Source organism: Python bivittatus, unplaced genomic scaffold (genome assembly GCF_059951505.1).
Source record: "Python bivittatus isolate LINGU-HERP-01145 unplaced genomic scaffold, Pbiv_v1 ctg000200_np1212, whole genome shotgun sequence".
Lineage (NCBI taxonomy): Eukaryota > Metazoa > Chordata > Lepidosauria > Squamata > Pythonidae > Python > Python bivittatus.
Window position 1 is genome coordinate 20,028,483 of NW_028277040.1, and position 18,577 is coordinate 20,047,059.

Genomic DNA, 18,577 nt, shown 5'->3' on the forward strand with positions numbered 1-18,577 from the left:
GAAACTGATGTCACTGTCAAGGCTAAACCTTTTTTTTTTTTCTGCAAGATATTGAAAACAATTTTGGACAGCCTTTGGGGAGATGAATAGGGGCCATCAGTTTTTGATTAACTGATTGTTTGACTGCTTGTTTATGAATTCTGTTTATTCAATGGGTCATTATTTATATTTATTCCCTGCTCGTTGTATTGTCATTTTTATGGATGTATGTAAACTGGCAAGAGTTTCTTTTGATTGTGCTGAGGACAAGCCAAATAAATAAATAAATAAATAAATAAATAAATAAATAAATAAAATTTATTGAAGGTGACAATAGCAGCCGAGTCAATACAGCCAGTTCACTCACCCCTGTTATGGGATTCATCATCATCATCATCATCACTATAACTTTCAGGTATGTGTGTATGTTCTGACATATCAATCAGATTCCAATGTGATACTGTTACAAGCTTGGGCAGTGGGCTAGAAAGGGATAAGCAGACCTGGAGACTGCCCATCATAGCGGTTGATCAGCTAGGGAGACTGACAGAATATTCAGAAGCTGGGCCACAACAGCCAGGAAACAAAAAAAGCAAAGCCTTTGGGGCAACAAGATTTCCTTCCCCACTCTACCTGTCATCAGTGTTGAAATCTGGATGCCAGTCAAAGAAAACAAAAAGTCTGGACTGCCACTGGAAACACGGCTGAGATCTGGTCTTAGGAAGCCTGTTTGGATGCCGTCTGTCTCCATCGGGTACTGAGTGCAGAACAACTGTGCTAAGGAAGGAGCAGACGGCTGGCTTAACATGCTCTCTGTCAGCATTGAATAAACCAGCATAAATGTGCTCCATCCCCACAGCCAGTCTCTACTCTGCCTTGCTGACAAGGCAGGTGACTGTGTGTTCCTGGTGCTTTAATCCAAGTTAAAGGTGCAATGATTGGTGGTTGAGTTTCATCTCCCATCAGCATTGCCCTCCACACCTACCTAGTAAGAGAAACTAGCACCAATTGTGCTCCTTAGCATGGGGAGGGGACATAGCGCATAAACATAATTAGAATTGCCCCTATTGCTGCTCCTATTTTACACAGTGGATGGAATGAGCCAACTGGCACATCCGTGTGGTAGGTGGAGCAACACCTGCTCCCCTCACTAAATATTAGAATCCACGCCAGAAAATAGCTGATGGATAGTAGGGCAAACACTTACTGGGGATTAAGGGAGCCCAACAGGTTGTCACAAAAATCAATCTCCACCCCTCTTCCTAAGCACACAACTGGGTGGCACTGAAAAGGGATCCTTGTGGGGATCTGCCTTTCTTTCTCATTGTTTTCCTAATGCTGGTCCCAATGGGGTGGCAGAGTAACGTGGTTTTCCTGGCCCTGTGGGGGATTTGTAATTTGGTTGCCTCTAGAGCTCGTGTAAGGACACATAATAGTGATTAGCAGTACACAAGTGGCAGAATCAGGGTATCTTTCCAGGCAAAGCCAACATTGGTGAGAAGGTTTTAGAAAAGTTGTCTCACAAGAACGCTTAATACACGTTATGAAAAAGATGTATGCCGAAGCCAGGTATCATGTCCGTCCAACAGTATAAAACAACTGCGACCAGGAAGGGCAGAGCCTAGCAACTGGAGCAGAGGGATGGGCATGTACAGTGTAGCCCAAAATGGCCAGGAAGAACTGGGCAGATCCCAGCCCCTAACTAGGTTATCACTATGATTGTGGCCAAAATGACACAGGTCATGCATTTAGGAAGGCCAGATCAGAAGATGGAAGACACCTTCAGATCAAATAAATACAAAACTACCAAGCTTGGCTATAGACTGGAGGTGATAGGAAGGCTGTGTCATGAGGATATGTCCTTCACGAATGGTTCATGAGGCATCTTTCAGCCAATGTTAGGGAGAATGTGTGAGTGTGCCCTTTTCCCACCTTTCTGTTTAATTTTAAGGCTATTAACATGGACAGGAACAAGTCAGGTTTATTGTATCTATCCTGCTCATTGGAGTGTTGGATGGCAAAAAATATGTGGTGTCTGCTTATTCTTATCCATCCTGTTTACTATTATGTTTGATTTTAGCATATATATGTATATATGTGTGTGTGTGTGTTTTTAAATAAATTGGAAGACATTTTGAAGGATAATCTTGATGGAAAAATGGTTCTAGAATTTTAAAAATAGTTAACAGTTAAGTTTGTGATGCTATACCTATTGTTCTGAAGTGGATGGAGTGAATTATTACTAAGTAGGAATGCATAGGATTGTAAATGTAAATTTACAAGTTGCTCACCTCCTGGTGACTTCATGGATCCAATCATGTAGTTTTCTTGGCAGCAGCACAGAAGTGGTTTGCCCTTCACTTCTTCCAGGATGTTCTTCAACTTCCCAGTCTAGCCTATTGTCTTAATATTCCCTGGAAGGTTCCCTTCCAAATATTATCCAGGCCTGACTCTGCTTAGCCTCTGAGCCCAGCCAAGGTCAGCTTGGTGCTACCATCTACAGTACTACCATAAAACCACCACCACCACCACGGTTCTGAAAGAGAAAGGATGGCCCTGACATTTAAGTATAGGGAAAGCTTCCTATTTCTAAATATGTGTGGGAACTATTTTCATGTGATTATCAGAGCTTGGATAACCATTTGTCAAGGATAAAATAAGCTAACCAAGTCCCACCACAGTGCTAAGGTTTGGCTTGTTGACCAGCATGCAGCCTCCTGTAATTTTACAATTGTTGCAGGTGACAGCCCTTGAATTCAAAGCTATTAATAAGAATCCTGGCTTTGGGATCCAATGTATATATTCCTATCCAAGCAGGGGGCTTTGGTGCTCAGAGATATTAAAAGGAAGAGACCATCTAACCTGAGCAAAGATATTTTTCAGCATCTAGGGATGAAGCACCGCAGAAGGGACACTAAAGCTACAGTGAATTACATTTAATAATCCATCCTGTGTTGTCAGATCAGTGCGTATTCTTTATAAATCACTCAGTCTGGGGAGGAATTTTTCTGGCCAGATTGCTAAAAGTTTCAGATAAGGATATATATCTTTGTGGAGAAAAGAAAACAAGACTGTACTGAATCTGTACTGAATCATTTAGCCTAAAAGTTACAATAACGCTCAGGGCAGAGTGCAGGTGAGGCTGCCATTGTTGAAGGAGAAACTTTGCAGGTAAGAAAGCCAGCGCAGAAGCACCTGTGTTTCCATTCTCTGTGTTAAAACTCAGAATTCAGATTTTGTTGTTGTTGTTGTTTATTTTACTTCTAAGCATCTCTTGATTGCTTTGACATTGGCCAGCTACATATGAAACCTGGAAAACTTATCGCTGTCAGGTAATAAGCAACATTTCTGGGGAAGACAAAGCTTTGAAAATTGTCACAGTTTCTCACCGTGTCTCAGTTACTGGTATTGTCAAATGCTAACTAGTACCGGATTCAGAAGATCAGGTCATTAACTCCTTTGGTCAGATACGTAAGGAAACTTAATTTCGTTGCCAGAGACCCTACCTTGAATCCAGTTACGTTTGATTTGGTCAGCCCATTCTTTTGTGGTCATGGAGACTTATAATCTGTGGGAACAGTGCTGGTTCTTGGTTAAGTACTCATTAATAGAAATGTCAGAAAACTTAAAACAGAGAATAACTGGAAACTCATCTCCACCTGATATAGCTCCTAGACTAGCGTGAGTACTTTTGAAGCAGTGTTTCTCAATCTTGGCAACTTTAAGATGTGTGGACTTCAACTCCCAGAGTTCCCCAACCATCTTAAAGTTGCCAAGGCTGAGAAACAGTTTTGAAGCATTTCTGATAGGGTTGCATGTTCAGCAGTTTGCATATTTCACTTGTATACACAACACTTATCTGAGTGTCTGTACTTCTCAGGAGGATGTAAAATTACTCTAGGAATAATGAATGCCAACAACATAAGAGGATGTATTTGCAGCAAAACAGTGCTATAAATCCTTCTAGTTTAAGATTGACTAGGAAAGACAGAATTCTTTGCTGTTGGCAAGGATTACAAGTAACTTTCACAAAAGAAAGTAAATGATTTCTTCCCTTCCTCTAATCTAAGACAGGTTTCTCCAACCTGATGCTCTCTGGATATACTGGACTGGAACTCCCATAGGTTTTCAGCAGCAAAGCTAAAAGAATGATGGGAACTGAAGTCCAGTACACCTGGGAAGCACCTGGCGTCAATTGTTCAATGTTCTGTCTTGAAATTAAGCTGAACATTTCTCCAGTGTTGCTGTTAAATTGACTAGTCACTAAATTTGGCTGTGATATAGAATGACTTTGGCTGATCCTGTGCTTTAGAAGAATCTTCCCATCCCACCCCAATATACAATGGGCCTCAATTCTGCTTGCCTTTAGAAAAGTCATCAAGACCTGGCTTTTCCCCCAGTCACTTGGGTCCAGTTGAATGGAGTCCCTTTTGGGTTATCCCGTTTGGTCACCATTTTACATTTTATATCTTATATAGAAGATTTGTAAAATATTGTATAGCTTGTTGTATTGTTATTTTTTGAAGTTGTGCTGCCTTACAAACCATGAAATAAATAACAGAATAAATAACTGATATTCAAAATCTCTGGATGTCAAATTAATGCAGTAATTCCTTGGGACCCTTACAGGTGCTAAAGTACCACAGAGCTCAATGGGATTTATTTTCAAGTCAATATAATCTCATTTCTCAAAACTTAAAAAAAAATCACAGACTTAATCCTGTGGTAGATCACTTGCTGTGGACAGGGAAGGTCTCAATAAACTCTAGGTGACACTGGGTGAACTCTGTTTGAAAGCCTGAAGAGCATCCGGTCAAGTGGGCTACTTGGCCAAGTGATCTGAGAACTTTCTTGCAAAAGAATCCAAGATTTAATAACCAATGACAAAAATTTCATCCCTACATGATAAATGAGCATTATAGATAAGAAAATGAGAGGCATGAACAGAATGAATGTGACCTTTAAGTGACAATTTTGATAGTATCAAAAAAAAAAAAAAAGCAGTTACATACGTTTTTTTATGATGGGATTATCTTGCAGACCAATCTCAAGAAGAGAATGAGCCTGATGCTACAAACATAACCTACTCTGAAACCAGTTTCCAATTAATTTCCCACTGGTTTCACTATCCCAGGCTTCTCTGAACTCTCGCGTGATTGGCAGAGTTCTTTCTTAGAAAGCTGGAACTCCTGTCTGAAATTACAATTTGCAATTTTCTCCCAGCAGGGAGTGGTGACAATTAAGCAATTTCCAAAGTGGTTTCGATTTGCATTTGCACTGTTGCAGAGAGCCTGAGGTGTGCATAGGACAAACACACATTCACCATCTCCTGATCTTGGCAATGCACCCAGCAGTGTTATGACTAAACTTAATCAGCTTTGATGGGTCTTCCATGCGCTCACCAAAGAACAAATACACCAAGCCACTCCCTTTGAAAGCTTAGCCCGATGATATAAAATGGCAGTGGCATGGTTCATCTCTTCAGCTGACAGACTGATGTGGATTATTGCAAGGACAATAGCCCTGGATATGTCAACTACTTTGAAAATAATGTATGTCATTTCCCTCCCCCCTACCCATATTACTATTTTTCAGAGGACATCAATGGTGTCACCAATATTAAGCAGCCTCCCTTTCAAAAACCTAGCTCAGCTTTTCCTTCTCCTTCTCCTTCTCCTTCTCCTCCTCTCCTACCAGGCCAGGTCTGCAGAGCCATCTGCGCAGACAAACTTACATATGGCTGTCATTTGTCCAGCACTTTACACAATGTGAAGGCTTTTTTTAAAAAAAATAAAAATACTTGAAACGCCAGCCCATGTGGCAGATGATGTATGTGTTTCTTCAGGCCTGTGATTACCAGCACAGAGAAGCTGCGCGCTGCTCTTCACCTCATCAGTTCCACAAGCTGCACTCCAAGGTGTGTGAAGCATTTGTAGCAAGATGGCTTCTGACATGTAGCCAGGCAGAAGCATTCTGCTGGGAATATATGACTCCACGTTTCCTTCCAACTGAGGTCAGAGTCTGACCTGCTGAAATTAGTGTGTGTGCGGGTGCAGGTGCGGGTATGCGCATGCATGGTGAGAATGGGGGTTCAAAAGCCAGAATGAATTTATTTGGAAGAAAGGAGAACAGAGGGCATTAGGGGTTGCCTGACACTTCTTAAAAGCCCCTTAACATGATAAGGAAAAAAGGAAGATTAATCCAGAGTGATACAGAACTTTTAAAAAGCAGAGGGACGTATGGAGGAAAAAAATCAACCTGGCTGCCATCCAGTGATTCTCATGTTGGTCTTCTAAGCTCAAAGCACTTTTAAAATGTCTTTGCATGATACAAGCCGACACCCACCTACTTCAGTTTTCTTTCTGTATTCTTCTGTGGCATGTACTGAAGACTGGGCCACATTCGCACATGCACCCACACACTCATACATGCAACCCAATGCGGGAGCTTTGGATTGTGTAATCAACACAAGAATCACCACTACATTTCAATTATGCGCCAATCACTGCAGACTTAGAATATTGCAAGAAATATCAAGTGCCCAGTTAAGAATGGTTTATGGAGTCCTTGGGGTTCTCTGAGCTTGGTTCTTTTCTTGCAAACGTTTCATTACCCGGCTAGGTAACATCTTCAGTGCTAAAATGGGATGAGGTTTGCTCTCTATTTATCTGCTGTGGCCTGCCTTGCCAGTGCTGGTAAGGGTGGGGGTTTTGTTTTGCTCCTCTGGTAGTTCTTTGATTGGCATCTGTTGACTGCTTGATTGTGTGCCTGGTGGTGACCTTTGCTTATCTGGGTGATGATTGCTGAAGATGATTGCTGGTGATTGAATGCTGGTGAGGCGATCTTCTGGTCTTTTGTCTCTTTTGAACAGTATGTAGATGCTGTTAATCTCTATGTGTCTGTTAATTGCTGCCTTGTCTGAATGCCAGGCTTCCAAGAATTCTCTTGCATATTTGGATTTGGCTTGGTCTAAAATGCTGACAGTTTCCCAGTTAAAACTGTGGTTGAGTCTGTCCATGTGTTGTGAGATTAAGGAATTTTCATCATGTCTTCTGACTGCTAGTTGGTGCTCATGGATGTGCTCTGCTAGTCTTCTGCCTGTCTGTCCTACGTAGTGTTTGTTACAGTCCTTACACTGTATGTTGTAGATAACTCCTGTTTTTTCTTCTTGGGCAACTGGGTCTTTTGGTTTACTTAGAATATTTTGGAGTGATTTTGTTGGTTTGTGTGCTACAGAGATGCCATATGGTTGTAAAAATCTGTTGGTGGTTTCTGAGATGTTTCTGATGTATGGCAGTGTGATCCTTTTCACACTGGTTTAGCCAGATAACGCGGTTTTAAGAACCTCTTCAAATCACAGATGGCTCAGACTAAAATGAAATGCCAAGTCTTATGTTGGAAAGACTTGGAATTTTTCATTCATAAATTTGGGTTATAATTTTACTTCTGAGGGGGAGATAAATTGATGGAGATTTCTCCTGCATGTGTGTACTGATTATATTCGTTTTTGTGGTTCCTTGGCATAGGAATATTTTGCTGTTAATTTAATGTCTGTTATTTATTTGGGTTATATTTTGGGGCTGGTTTTGACTAAGCTATTCAGAGTTGGTCAAAGATTGGAATGGTACATAAGCCTAAACAAACAAACTTGGGATATTGAAAAAGGGAGAGAATCACACTGGTTAAATAATAGGTCTCTTGCGTCTTTTTTCTTCAAGAAGAAAAGAGTAAGATACAAGTGTAAATTGTCTGAATCTTTCGTGTCAGCTGCTCTGTCTGGCTGTGCAGGACAGGTGCAATCCACCAAGAAGTAACAAAAGCCCCGTGTTGCAGCATCATTGCGTTCCTCGACCGATGCGGGGCCTGCACCTTTGCGGTGCGAAGGTCTTCGATGTTAGGGAATAACATTGCCTAGGAGTGGGGCATTAATTCAAATAGATGAAGATCAAGGTACTTTGCTTTCTCTTACCTCTGACCGTTTGCTTAGTCCTCAGCAATGTGTATATCATCTCTGGGAAAGTATGAATGATGGATTGATCTGTTTGCATGCGGCATGCTTAGGCTTAAGCCTGGAAAACCTAGTTTCCTTTCCCTTGTGTTCATGTGTCACGTGAAACTGTAGTGTTCTAATTGTCTTTGACTTCAATATCTGATTTTGCTAATGGCTAATTGCTTTTAGCTTGAATATTTGGTTTGCTTACTTGGTGTCTTGTGTTCTTTTGGGAGTGTCAAATGTCTGGTCCCATTTATTGTTGTTGTTTGCCCAATCAGCCAGATGTTTAGACAGGATTTGGCATTTTTACCCACCTATCAAGTCCTTCCTAAGGACCTGGGATAGGCAAATGTTGTTTGACGGTGTTAAAGGCATTATTTTAACACATTATTTAACACCATTAACATCTTTAACAGCATTATTGTAGGTTGCACAGTCAGCCAGATATTTAGAGTGGATTTGGCATTTTTGTCCACCTATGGAGTCCTTCCCAAGGAGCTGGGATAGGCAGATGTGGTTGTTTGATGATGTTAAAGGTGGCATCGCAGGATGTAAGCTGTTCCAAGTATAGCTGCCTTTTGCAATTGACAGATGGTGATTTTGTCAAAGCCAATGGTCTTCAAGTACTGCAGATGTTTTGGGATTGCACCAAGGCGCCTATTGGTACTATCTTTGCTTTCTTTTGCCATAGTTGTTCTATTTTTATTTGCAGGTCTTTGTAGATGATGATGATGATGATGATGATGATGATGATGATGATGATTGCAGAGAACAATAATTGATTACCAGCATTCAAAACAAAATACCAACACCAGTGCAATTAACTCCTTTTCAACTTTCAGGAACAAATTCAGAAGAACTAAAGGCATCTTAAGCAGTTTATGGAGTAATATTATTAAAAATGTCCAACATGCTTACAAAAGCAAGAAATTCTGCAGCAGGGCCACCACAATCAAGACCCTGATTGAGGTGATGCAAATGCTGGCAAAAGCAAGCATTCTAACTCTAGCAAAACCGCGTTGAGGTTATGTTGAAAGAATTCCAAAACCAAAAATCCAATCAAGTACCACTGAGTCTAAAATCTGGGGGCTGTTATGATTTTGTACACCCAATCTTATACTTCTGCTCATATAACAGGACTTTCCCCCTCTTCTCTGTATACCCTTTGCTCTGGAAAATGTGGGCTGTGGCAGGAGAGAAAGGAAAAATCTGTTCCACCAGTAGGTTCTGTTCTATTGACAATGAGTATTGTACCTCCGGGGGACGCGGTGGTGCAGCGGCTTAATGACGCTGAAAGTTGCCAGCCAGAAATGGTCGACGCTTCAGCAGTTCGAGTCCAGCCTTCACGTTAAACAGGGTGAGCTCCTGTTTCCTCCCCAGTTCCTGTCAACCCAAGAGTTTGAAAACTTACGTGAGTAGATAAATGGGTACTCTCACTCCGGTGGGAGGAAAAATGCTGGCGGCGCCTTGCAAAAAGGAGTTGGGAGCAGTTGCCAGTAAGCGCGAAAAACCACGCGCGCCCAAAAAGGGTGCGAAACAACGGAACCCCGCCTCCTGCGCTCGCCAGCTGGGCTCTGCCCTAGGAAGGAGGCTCTGGCAAACCACTTCCGAAAAACAATTGCCTTGAAAACTGCAAGGACTCGTCCAGGCAGTCACTGCAGGGTCAGCAATGACTGAGTGCAGACAAAAAAAAAATTGTACCTCCAGGTGAAGAGGTATAAACACCCACACATCCTTCCAAGCCTGATTAGAAACCTGCATCCAAAGCACTTTTCTTCCCATCAATTTAAGTTTCTCATAACTAGACATATTAAAACAGCAGTTTTGCTACTCTCTGCCAGGTGTGACCATTTTCCAAGAAATGCCTTGCTCCCATAGAAGTGTATTCATGTGAGCAAGAGTATCAATGCTTGTTACTTGTCATCTTTGTCTGTACCTAATTAGAAAAATGTAGAAACTGGTGCCTGGATAAGGAAAGAGGAATAAAAAACCACAATAGAAGATGACTTGGGGGCAGACACAGCCTCAGATTTAGGCTCCCAAACAGGTACAAAGCTGTTATGAAGTCCTTTGGAATAATATGCAAATACTTAATTACATACTTGTAGAGGCCCATTCATTGCTTTTAGACATCATCCATTTATTCAAGACAGTTGCTCAGATGCCCCTTAATTAACTATTAATCATTATGTGGTTTGCTACCAAGGGAATTTCTACCCACATAAGTGTTTCCTTCTGGTGATGTCTATAGGGCAAAGTAGACAAAATGTAGCCATATCCCATGCCAAAATCCTGTAAAGTATAGGAGATAGGTAGGAGACAGAACATTTCTTCCCAGGGATCATCCTCCTATCCCTACCTCCTGCACTTTCTTCAGCTGTTTCTCTCCCATCAAGAACTCCTTATGGTCTCCACTATGGGCTGGGGGTGTGGGGGGAGCTGCTGAAAGGCAGTTTCAGAGGTGAAAATCATAATAAAGGTTCAGCCTTTAGCATCACCATTCTTTTTGCCCATGTAGCCATTTAAATTGTTCCTTGCACCACCAGTCTTACTCTTATGCCTTACAGGAATTTAAGGTAATCTGCATGCTTTAACGTTCTGCTGCTGCCACACCTACCTTACCTTGCACCACCAGTCTTACTCTTATGCCTTACAGGAATTTAAGGTAATCTGCATGCTTTAACGTTCTGCTGCTGCCACACCTACCTTACCTTTTGGTATTAAAAAACTATCTTTCCCCAACCTGGTGCCCCTCCAGATCTGTTGGACTGCAACTACCACATCCCCTACTCAATATGAACAAAAGCATTGCTGGTTGGGAATTACAGGAACCAGACTCTGCCACATCTTGAGACCCCTAAGTGAAGACCCACTACTTTAAACACTCTGGAAAATCCAGGATTTTGTTTTAATCCCAGTCTGGTTGTTAAACATGAAAATAGCATGGATCAGCTTTTGCAGTTCTGAATAACCTTTGAACCTGCAGATGGCATGAAGGAATCAAGAGAATGATTCAAATCTTCTATGAATTCAGACAAATCCAAATAGAATTTGGGATGAGATTGCTATCAATTTAGAGAATGGTCCTCTGTCCTGGGAATAATCACACTGAACTTACTTTTAAAAGAGATCTGTAGGACTGTTTTTTAAGGAAACACTAAAAATTTTATTAGAAAACTACAGAACACAAGTCAAGGCATTATTTCCAGGGTTGTCTCTTATGAAAAACCTGCTTAGTACAATGAACATTCATACTTGGTTTAAATTCTTTGTGAAAATAGTCTACGCCGAATTAATCCATTTTTCAATACATTCTGCCTAATCCATTTACATCTGTGAATTGTAATGGCTAGCACGGAAATGGTGTGGATGTCATATGGTTACAGATTCATGAAACAATCTGTGATTTGTTTTATATGGAGTTATTTTAGCAGATTGTGTGTGCATGTGTGAGAGATCTGCAACAGGTGTAAGTTATGCAAACTCATTAAATAGCATAGACAATGACACTGATTTGGAATTAATATTGCTCAAATAATGCTAAGCTTATACACACACACACACACACACACACACATACTGTTCTGAAGAATGCTCACGAAATGCTGGTAATTTAGAGTCAATTCAAGCTTTAGCTTAATGGCTAACAATTGTCCAGATAGGGCCATAACATGCAAACCCCTCTTCCTCTTCCTCTCCACCTCAACCCCTCCTCCTCCCTCTTAGGTGGCCAGAAACAGTGAATTTTTGGCAGACAATTGTTTAAGTTTTTTTCTTAGTATATTTTGGATCCATTGTGGACTCCAGTATGTCTATAATATTTGCACTGCCATTTTGTTATTTGTTTATAATCAGTGCTATTATAGAAAATATGTAATGATCCTACTTCACAAAGGATAGTTGTAACCTGTAATAGAGTTAAGTAAGTTCTTGTTATATGCAAAACAACTGCGTAAGGATTATACATCCTTCCAAGTCCAGCAGCTTTTGTGCTAGGTTGTCCTTGTTGGAAGAAGTGTATGGTCAGCTACAAAGCCTCAAAGTACATCCAAAGTGTGCTTTTCAAGTTACTCAATACAAATATCAGCAATACAAGTGCCAGTGCAGCAAGCTCAGGTCACAGAAGGGGAAACAACCCACATTCAGTATAGAAATAGAAGTTGCACCATTCTGTATTTCCACTATTTAACTGCGGTGGTTCCGCTATAAATTCTCAAGCAGCCTTATTGACTTCAGTGAAGAAAACCATAGCAAATGTCTAAGCATCCAAGAAAAAAAAAGGGGTGTGTGTGTGATGAAATTCATGCTATGAAGCTGTAATGCAGATTCCTTCCACTTGTGTTGTGATGCCATAATGTACATTTCATCGTTTTGGATTCACTGTGGTTAGGAATGGACATCAATGGTGAAATGTTTAGAGGAATGCATCCTGAAATTATGGAAACCCCCATATTTAATTTCAGATTCTATTGTAAAATCAGATAACAAACGGAACTTTCTTACTAACAACCTATTAATCAGAGAAATGAAGTTTCCTGGTATACAGATAATTTACTTTTTTGGCAATGTTCTGGCCTCCTGCTCTACTTGTGCCAAAATTACAATTTATTCTCTAGCAGGAAATAAATAGCAACCAGTATGACTGATATTATAAAAAAACACAATAAAATCTGCGATGAGTTTATGATTGTGGCAAGAACTCCAATCTATTTGTAAAAAAAATAAAAATACTAGCTATCCCAGGTGTTAAAATGAGAGCCTCTGGCAAAAGATAGAGATGAGAGAAGAGGAAATACTTTGAAGCACCATAGTCAATTCATCTGACTAAAAGAATACAGCCATATCTTTACGTGTGTGTGTGTGTGTGTGTATATGAGTTAGCAAGATTTTCTCAATCATACTGAAAACAGTCAACGTTTATTATATAACGACCTTCTGGAGGGATTCAAAGACCTGGCTCTGCCATCTGGCCTGGGGTGGGAAGACATCAGGTGTGGGGATGGCTAGCCCCTTAGAGACCTGGTGTTCGCTGCTCTGAACCATCGGCCTCCTGGATTCTTTCTTTTTTGGTAATTGTTTTGTACAGGTTTTGGGTTTTATGTAATTGTATATTTATTTATTGTTTTAATGAGTTGTGAGCTGCCCAGAGTCCCCCATTAGGGGGAGATGGGCAGGGATGAATTTAATAAATAAATAAATAAATAAATAAATAAATAAAAATAAATAAATAAATAAATAAATGAATGAATAAATAAAGTTTCGTATCCACTGTATCTTTGATCAAGCCTCATTTTGAACTATTTAGTCATTTTCCTTCTCTTAATGCTGTAGATAAGCATGTCCAGGGTTCTCTTCATTATGCTCCAACTGTGAATTATGACCATTTCTTATTAATGCATGATGTGCCATGCAGCTATTTCAATTCATTTCAGTTCTAATCTACTCTTTAAAAATTCCAGTATACTGCTGCAACAACACATAAGACAATTATGATTTTCATGTAAAGAGCATACAGTGGTACCTCGGTTCACGAACTTAATTCGTTCTGTGACTCTGGTCGCGAACCAAATTGGTCGCGAACCGAATCAAATTTTCCCATAAGGTTCAATGTAAATACGGTTAATCCGTTCTGACCCCTACGAATGTGGTCGCCAACCGATTTTGGTCGCCAGCTGAATCAAATTTTCCCATAAAGTTCAATGTAAATACGGTTAATCCGTTCTGAACCATATGTATTTTTTTTAAAACCACAAAAATATGAAACAAAGTACAGTACAATACAGTACAGTACAGTACAGTATGAAGAGAGAGAACACTAACCTTGCTCGAGGCGACTTCTGGCGTGGAGGACAGGAAGGCGGGTGGGGAGGCGGTCATTGTTTGGAGGGAGAGTCCCCCTCCCTACACGATGCCACGACCACGTGTCACAGCAGGGAAAATGGCCGCAGGTCAAGTTCATCACCCAATGTGGAGTTCGCGAACAGAAGCAAAATTTTGCGAACGGTGCTGGTGGCGAACCAAATTGTTCGTGAACAGAAGCGCTCGTGAACTGAGGTGCCACTGTACATTTCACAGGCTGAAGATGGTATTAGAATCCAACTTTCATTAGCCCATCACCATAGCAAGTAATCAGGAAATATGGGAATTAAACAGTTTCTGCCTCACTGTCATCAAAGCAACATAATTTTTAGTCAAGAGACCATGGAACAGTAACAGATTTCTATACAGTGTAATTGTCCTGTTATAAGGGGCAAAAAATCTTGCCAGGGCCCAGCATTATCAAAATAAGGCAATATATATGCATCTTATGTATATGATATTTGCAAGTATGTATATGATATTTTAGTCTAAAGCTACACATTGGCTGAGCAGGTCATATAATAAAAAATCAGCAATATAAACTGAATTTCCCTTCATAAGGAAATTGAACTTTATTTCTCAATTTTCAACAAAAACCTTCTGGCAATTTTAAGGGCAATTTTCCTATCCCCAATTCTATGAAAGAATCTAAGTTTGCATGACACTCATCAATATTATTAAATATGCTATTGTTTTAAATTTAGATGGTGCTATACACAGAGACACATGTAATATTAGCCATGTACTGCCAGAGTAACTTACATCTTTTATTAATTACACTGATTCAGAATTACAGTTCCATTATGGACCTTAAATGTAAGTACAGTTTCCCTTGTCTGTTAGCTACTAGACTGTTTTAAAATTAATTCTTCAATCCTAGAAACCTAACCTTTTTAAAATCTTTTTAAACCTACACTTAAGCCACCATAATTGTTTTAGTTCTTAAAATGGCACTTTCTCCAAATGAAAACTTTGAAAGAATGCAGTAACTACTTAAGCTTTGTCATTTGAACAAGTATTTCTCAAGTTTAACCTAATTTAAATAGAGTATTCTGATAACTCAGAGCATTAGAAAGGGAGTGATGTTGACTGGGGGGCTGACGGAGAAGACAGCTACGTTTACAAAAAAATATTTATATGAAATAGCCTTATAGATTTGCAGCTCATCTTACTTTTTGAGTTTGCAATGTAATTCACTCATCTCCATATCCTTAAGTGCAGTCTAAGTGGCTCAAATAGATTTATGCACACTTTATTTGCTTATAATAGATCATATCTCTTGCTACGTCATTTTGAGATAGTGGGGATTTATAGTCCAAGAGACACTTTCAAAGTGAGTTAATGTATAGTGTCAGGTTTTAAGAAGTTAAAAGGCTGACTGGATGCTGCTGAACAAGACTTGCAGTCATTTTGTCTTGTAAATTGGTATTCAGATTACTGATGATACAAGCATGAAACAAATTTGGCTACCAACTTCATAAAGAAAAAAAATACAGAATAAAATCATTTGGTAAAAGGAAAGGGAACACAAATAAACACATGCAGTGGCCAAGCCATCCTCAAAGAACTAGCTTTCCACTAATTCCCTGAATTGAAGCATTTTCAAAGAGCAAGAATATTCCTCTTCCATAGCCTTTGTTTTCAAATGGAAAGACTGATCAAATGAGTTGGAAAAAGCCAGAGGACAATTTTGAATTAAATATTATGGTTCTACCTTGGCTATATTTGACTAATGATTTAAATACAAGTTCTAATTAATAGTTTTTAGAATAAATTAGCAACTTTGTATCTTCACAGGATATAAAAAGGTAAGATAGGACAAATACCTTCAGATGACCTGAGCAAACACTCAAAGACATGTAACTAAAAAAGAGAGATGACCAGCTCAAAAACAATAGGGGAATTATTCAGACTGACTTTTTTGATCTCAGAATTATGAATGGTTAGAAAGCTGAATAATTTCTTCTTATATATTATTTTCATTTTTACTGTAAATTAATGCATTTTACTGGTTTTTCACTATGTTTAGTTTTTCTTGTTATTCATTGTTAATACTTTAAATAATGTTTAATCAAGCAAGAGAATTCTGTTTATACAGCAGGATAAAAATACAAATTTATGTTTTTATTTATTTATATAAACATTTTTACATAAATACCCTTAACCATAATCCCAATTTAGTAGTTCAATGGATATAATGCAAATAATTGTAAGATTGTAGAATGTATAGGCAGGTAAAAATATTAAGAAAAACACTTATAGAATTATCTAAAGTTTATTGTTTGACATCTTGACACAATATTGCCTCAAGGTCACTTCAAAGGAATATTAAAATGGCACACAGGCATTTATAATGAAAAACTCAAATGATTTCGTTTTAAATACAGTAGGTTTCTTGAATTCATCACAGGTAGATTCTCTTGGGCTAGAACAGTTTCGGCCTAGCTGGCTCAGACTGTGAACTAAGCCCAATTTTCAAATCTGCTGCTATTTTTTAAACAAAACAGGCATAGTCAAAATATTAATTTTATTATTACTATCACCATAAGCATTCTATTTACCAAAGACCGTCTCCAGTTTGGAGAAGGAACATTTCCTTGGGCAACCTTAATTTTGACCTTCGAAGTAGTGCTGCTCTATTCTTCTGCAAAACGCAATGAGGTTGCTGTAGCCTTTCACTTTTTCTGACAGTTCATCACTGATCAACTGGGTAGTAAGGATTGTGAACAGATGTCCAAATACCAAAGCATCTAATTCAGTTGGCCTATGAATAAAAGAGAAATAGGATGTTGAAAGAGAGAATATAACCATGGCAAGTCACGCTAAGCATGAGGGCCAGTTGTACAATATATCCAGATCACTGCATAACATCTTGACCCTGCCATTTTAAGGAGAAAATGCTGTCAGCTGCCTTTATTCCACTTCTTCTCCTTAAGATGGTGACAGAGGGTTGCCAGTTTAAGGCTTGAAAACTACAGCAGTGATAAAGAAGCGTGAAAATTTTCACTGAGTTGGACTCATGTCTCCCCTAATGATGAAGGAATTTGGGGGGGGGGGGAGATGTTAATGCAGGCAGAGAGGACTAGATTTGGCACCTAAGCGGCCAATCGCTACACAACACCAATGATCTTGAAGCTTTTGTTTTCTGAGTTCTGTCCTTTTAATCTGAAGATCAAGAGGTGGACTGCATTCAAGCTCAGTGAATGGAAAGTGTCCACCCCCACCGCCAAACAAGGTATTCTGAGAGAATGGAATTGGGATGAATTCAAATTATCAAAGGAATTAAATACAATTTTCAAAACATTCTGTTATGTAGGGATAGATGATATTATCAAAGAATTACTCAGAATGGGAAATATCATATCGCGGTGGTAGCATTTCTTTAACCCCAGCTCACATCTTAGATTTTAAAGTGTGTTATGGATTGAGACAAATAAAAATTCAAATCTTGAAAAGTTGTTTGGAAACTCATTTCACTGAAATTCTTCACATAGTGCTTTCTCACTTGATCCCATTAACCTTCCAGGATGTCCTCGGTGCCTCCTTCTGTGGCTCTCTCAAGTTGCCCAGAATTAATCTGGCCATTCTTTCACTGGTAAATTAAGACATACAGTAAGGAGCTGTTCCCTGCTTCTTAGCTCCTCAACCAATAGGCAGTTACTATGATGTCCTTTTTACCAAAAAGTGAAGAAAGGAAGAGTTTTATCTTTTATCCATAAAAAAGAGATACAGCAGGAGAAACCTCTCCCCATCATTTGGGGAAAGTTTTCTTCTTCTTGGCAGAACTTTAATTTAGATAAGTAACTTACTTCTTATTGAAGAAATACGGTTGTGTTCCAAGCCTTTGAGAAAGGGCTTGACAACACTGATCTACATCTTCAAGCACCTAAAAAGAATACAGATATCACAGAAGAGCAGAAAGTATTTTTAATGAAATGCTAGAGAAGCAAAATCCTCAGTTAAAAATACATTGCACACATGAGATTCAAAAGATGCTTAACAACATTTGTCCTACAAAGTTCTCCCCCTTCCTGTGTGATTTTCTTTTAAATTCTTTACCCTTTAAAGAATGCAAAAACAATGTATTTGCCTGTTAAAAAACAAACAGGAACAGCCAATACAATTAGCATGTTTCCATACCAAGTATATAGATTCAATAGAAGTGAATATGTGTAGCTCAGGGTTGAACTGTGGAGTCCTTGGAGTTCTCTGAGCTTGGCTGTTTTCTTGCAAACATTTTGTTACCCAGCTAGGTAACATCTTCAGTGCTAGAATGGGATGGGGGTTGCTCTCTGTTTGTATACTGTGGCATACCCTGCCAGTGCTGGTGGGGGTAGGGGTTTTGTTTTGTTCCTCTGGTAGTTCCTTGATTAGGGTATTGTTTACTGCTTGATTGTGTGTCTGGTGGTAATCTCTGCTTATCTGGGTGATGATTGCTGGTGAGATGTTCTGGTCTTTTGTTTTCCTTTCTATTGTCTGTTCTGAATAGTGTGTAGATGCTGTTTATCTCTATGTGTCTGTTGATTGCTGCTTTGTCTAAATACCAAGCTTCCAAGAATTCCCTTGCATTTTTGGATTTAGCTTGGTCTAAAATGCTGACAGTTTCCCAGTTAAAACTATGGTTAAGTCTGTCCATGTGTTGTGAGATTAAGAAGTTTTCATCATGTCTTCTGACTGTTAGTTGATGTTCGTGGATGCGCTCTGCCAGCCTTCTGCCTGTCTGTCCTACATAATGTTTGTTACAGT

General features: G+C 39.4%; 1 protein-coding gene across 3 annotated transcripts in view; it reads right to left on the reverse strand.

The window, feature by feature from the left end:
* Positions 1-16,087: 16,087 nt before the first annotated feature.
* MTX2 (metaxin 2) overlaps positions 16,088-18,577 on the reverse strand; it is a 48,382-nt gene continuing 45,892 nt past the window's right edge. For all 3 annotated transcript variants that reach the window (XM_088135771.1, XM_088135770.1, XM_088135772.1), the window contains 2 exons: positions 17,641-17,717; positions 16,088-16,595 (listed from right to left, as the gene is read on the reverse strand). In XM_088135771.1, coding sequence (XP_087991897.1) covers positions 16,439-16,595; positions 17,641-17,717 — 234 coding nt within the window. In that variant the 3' untranslated portion in view covers positions 16,088-16,438. The remainder of the gene's footprint in view (positions 16,596-17,640; positions 17,718-18,577) is intronic.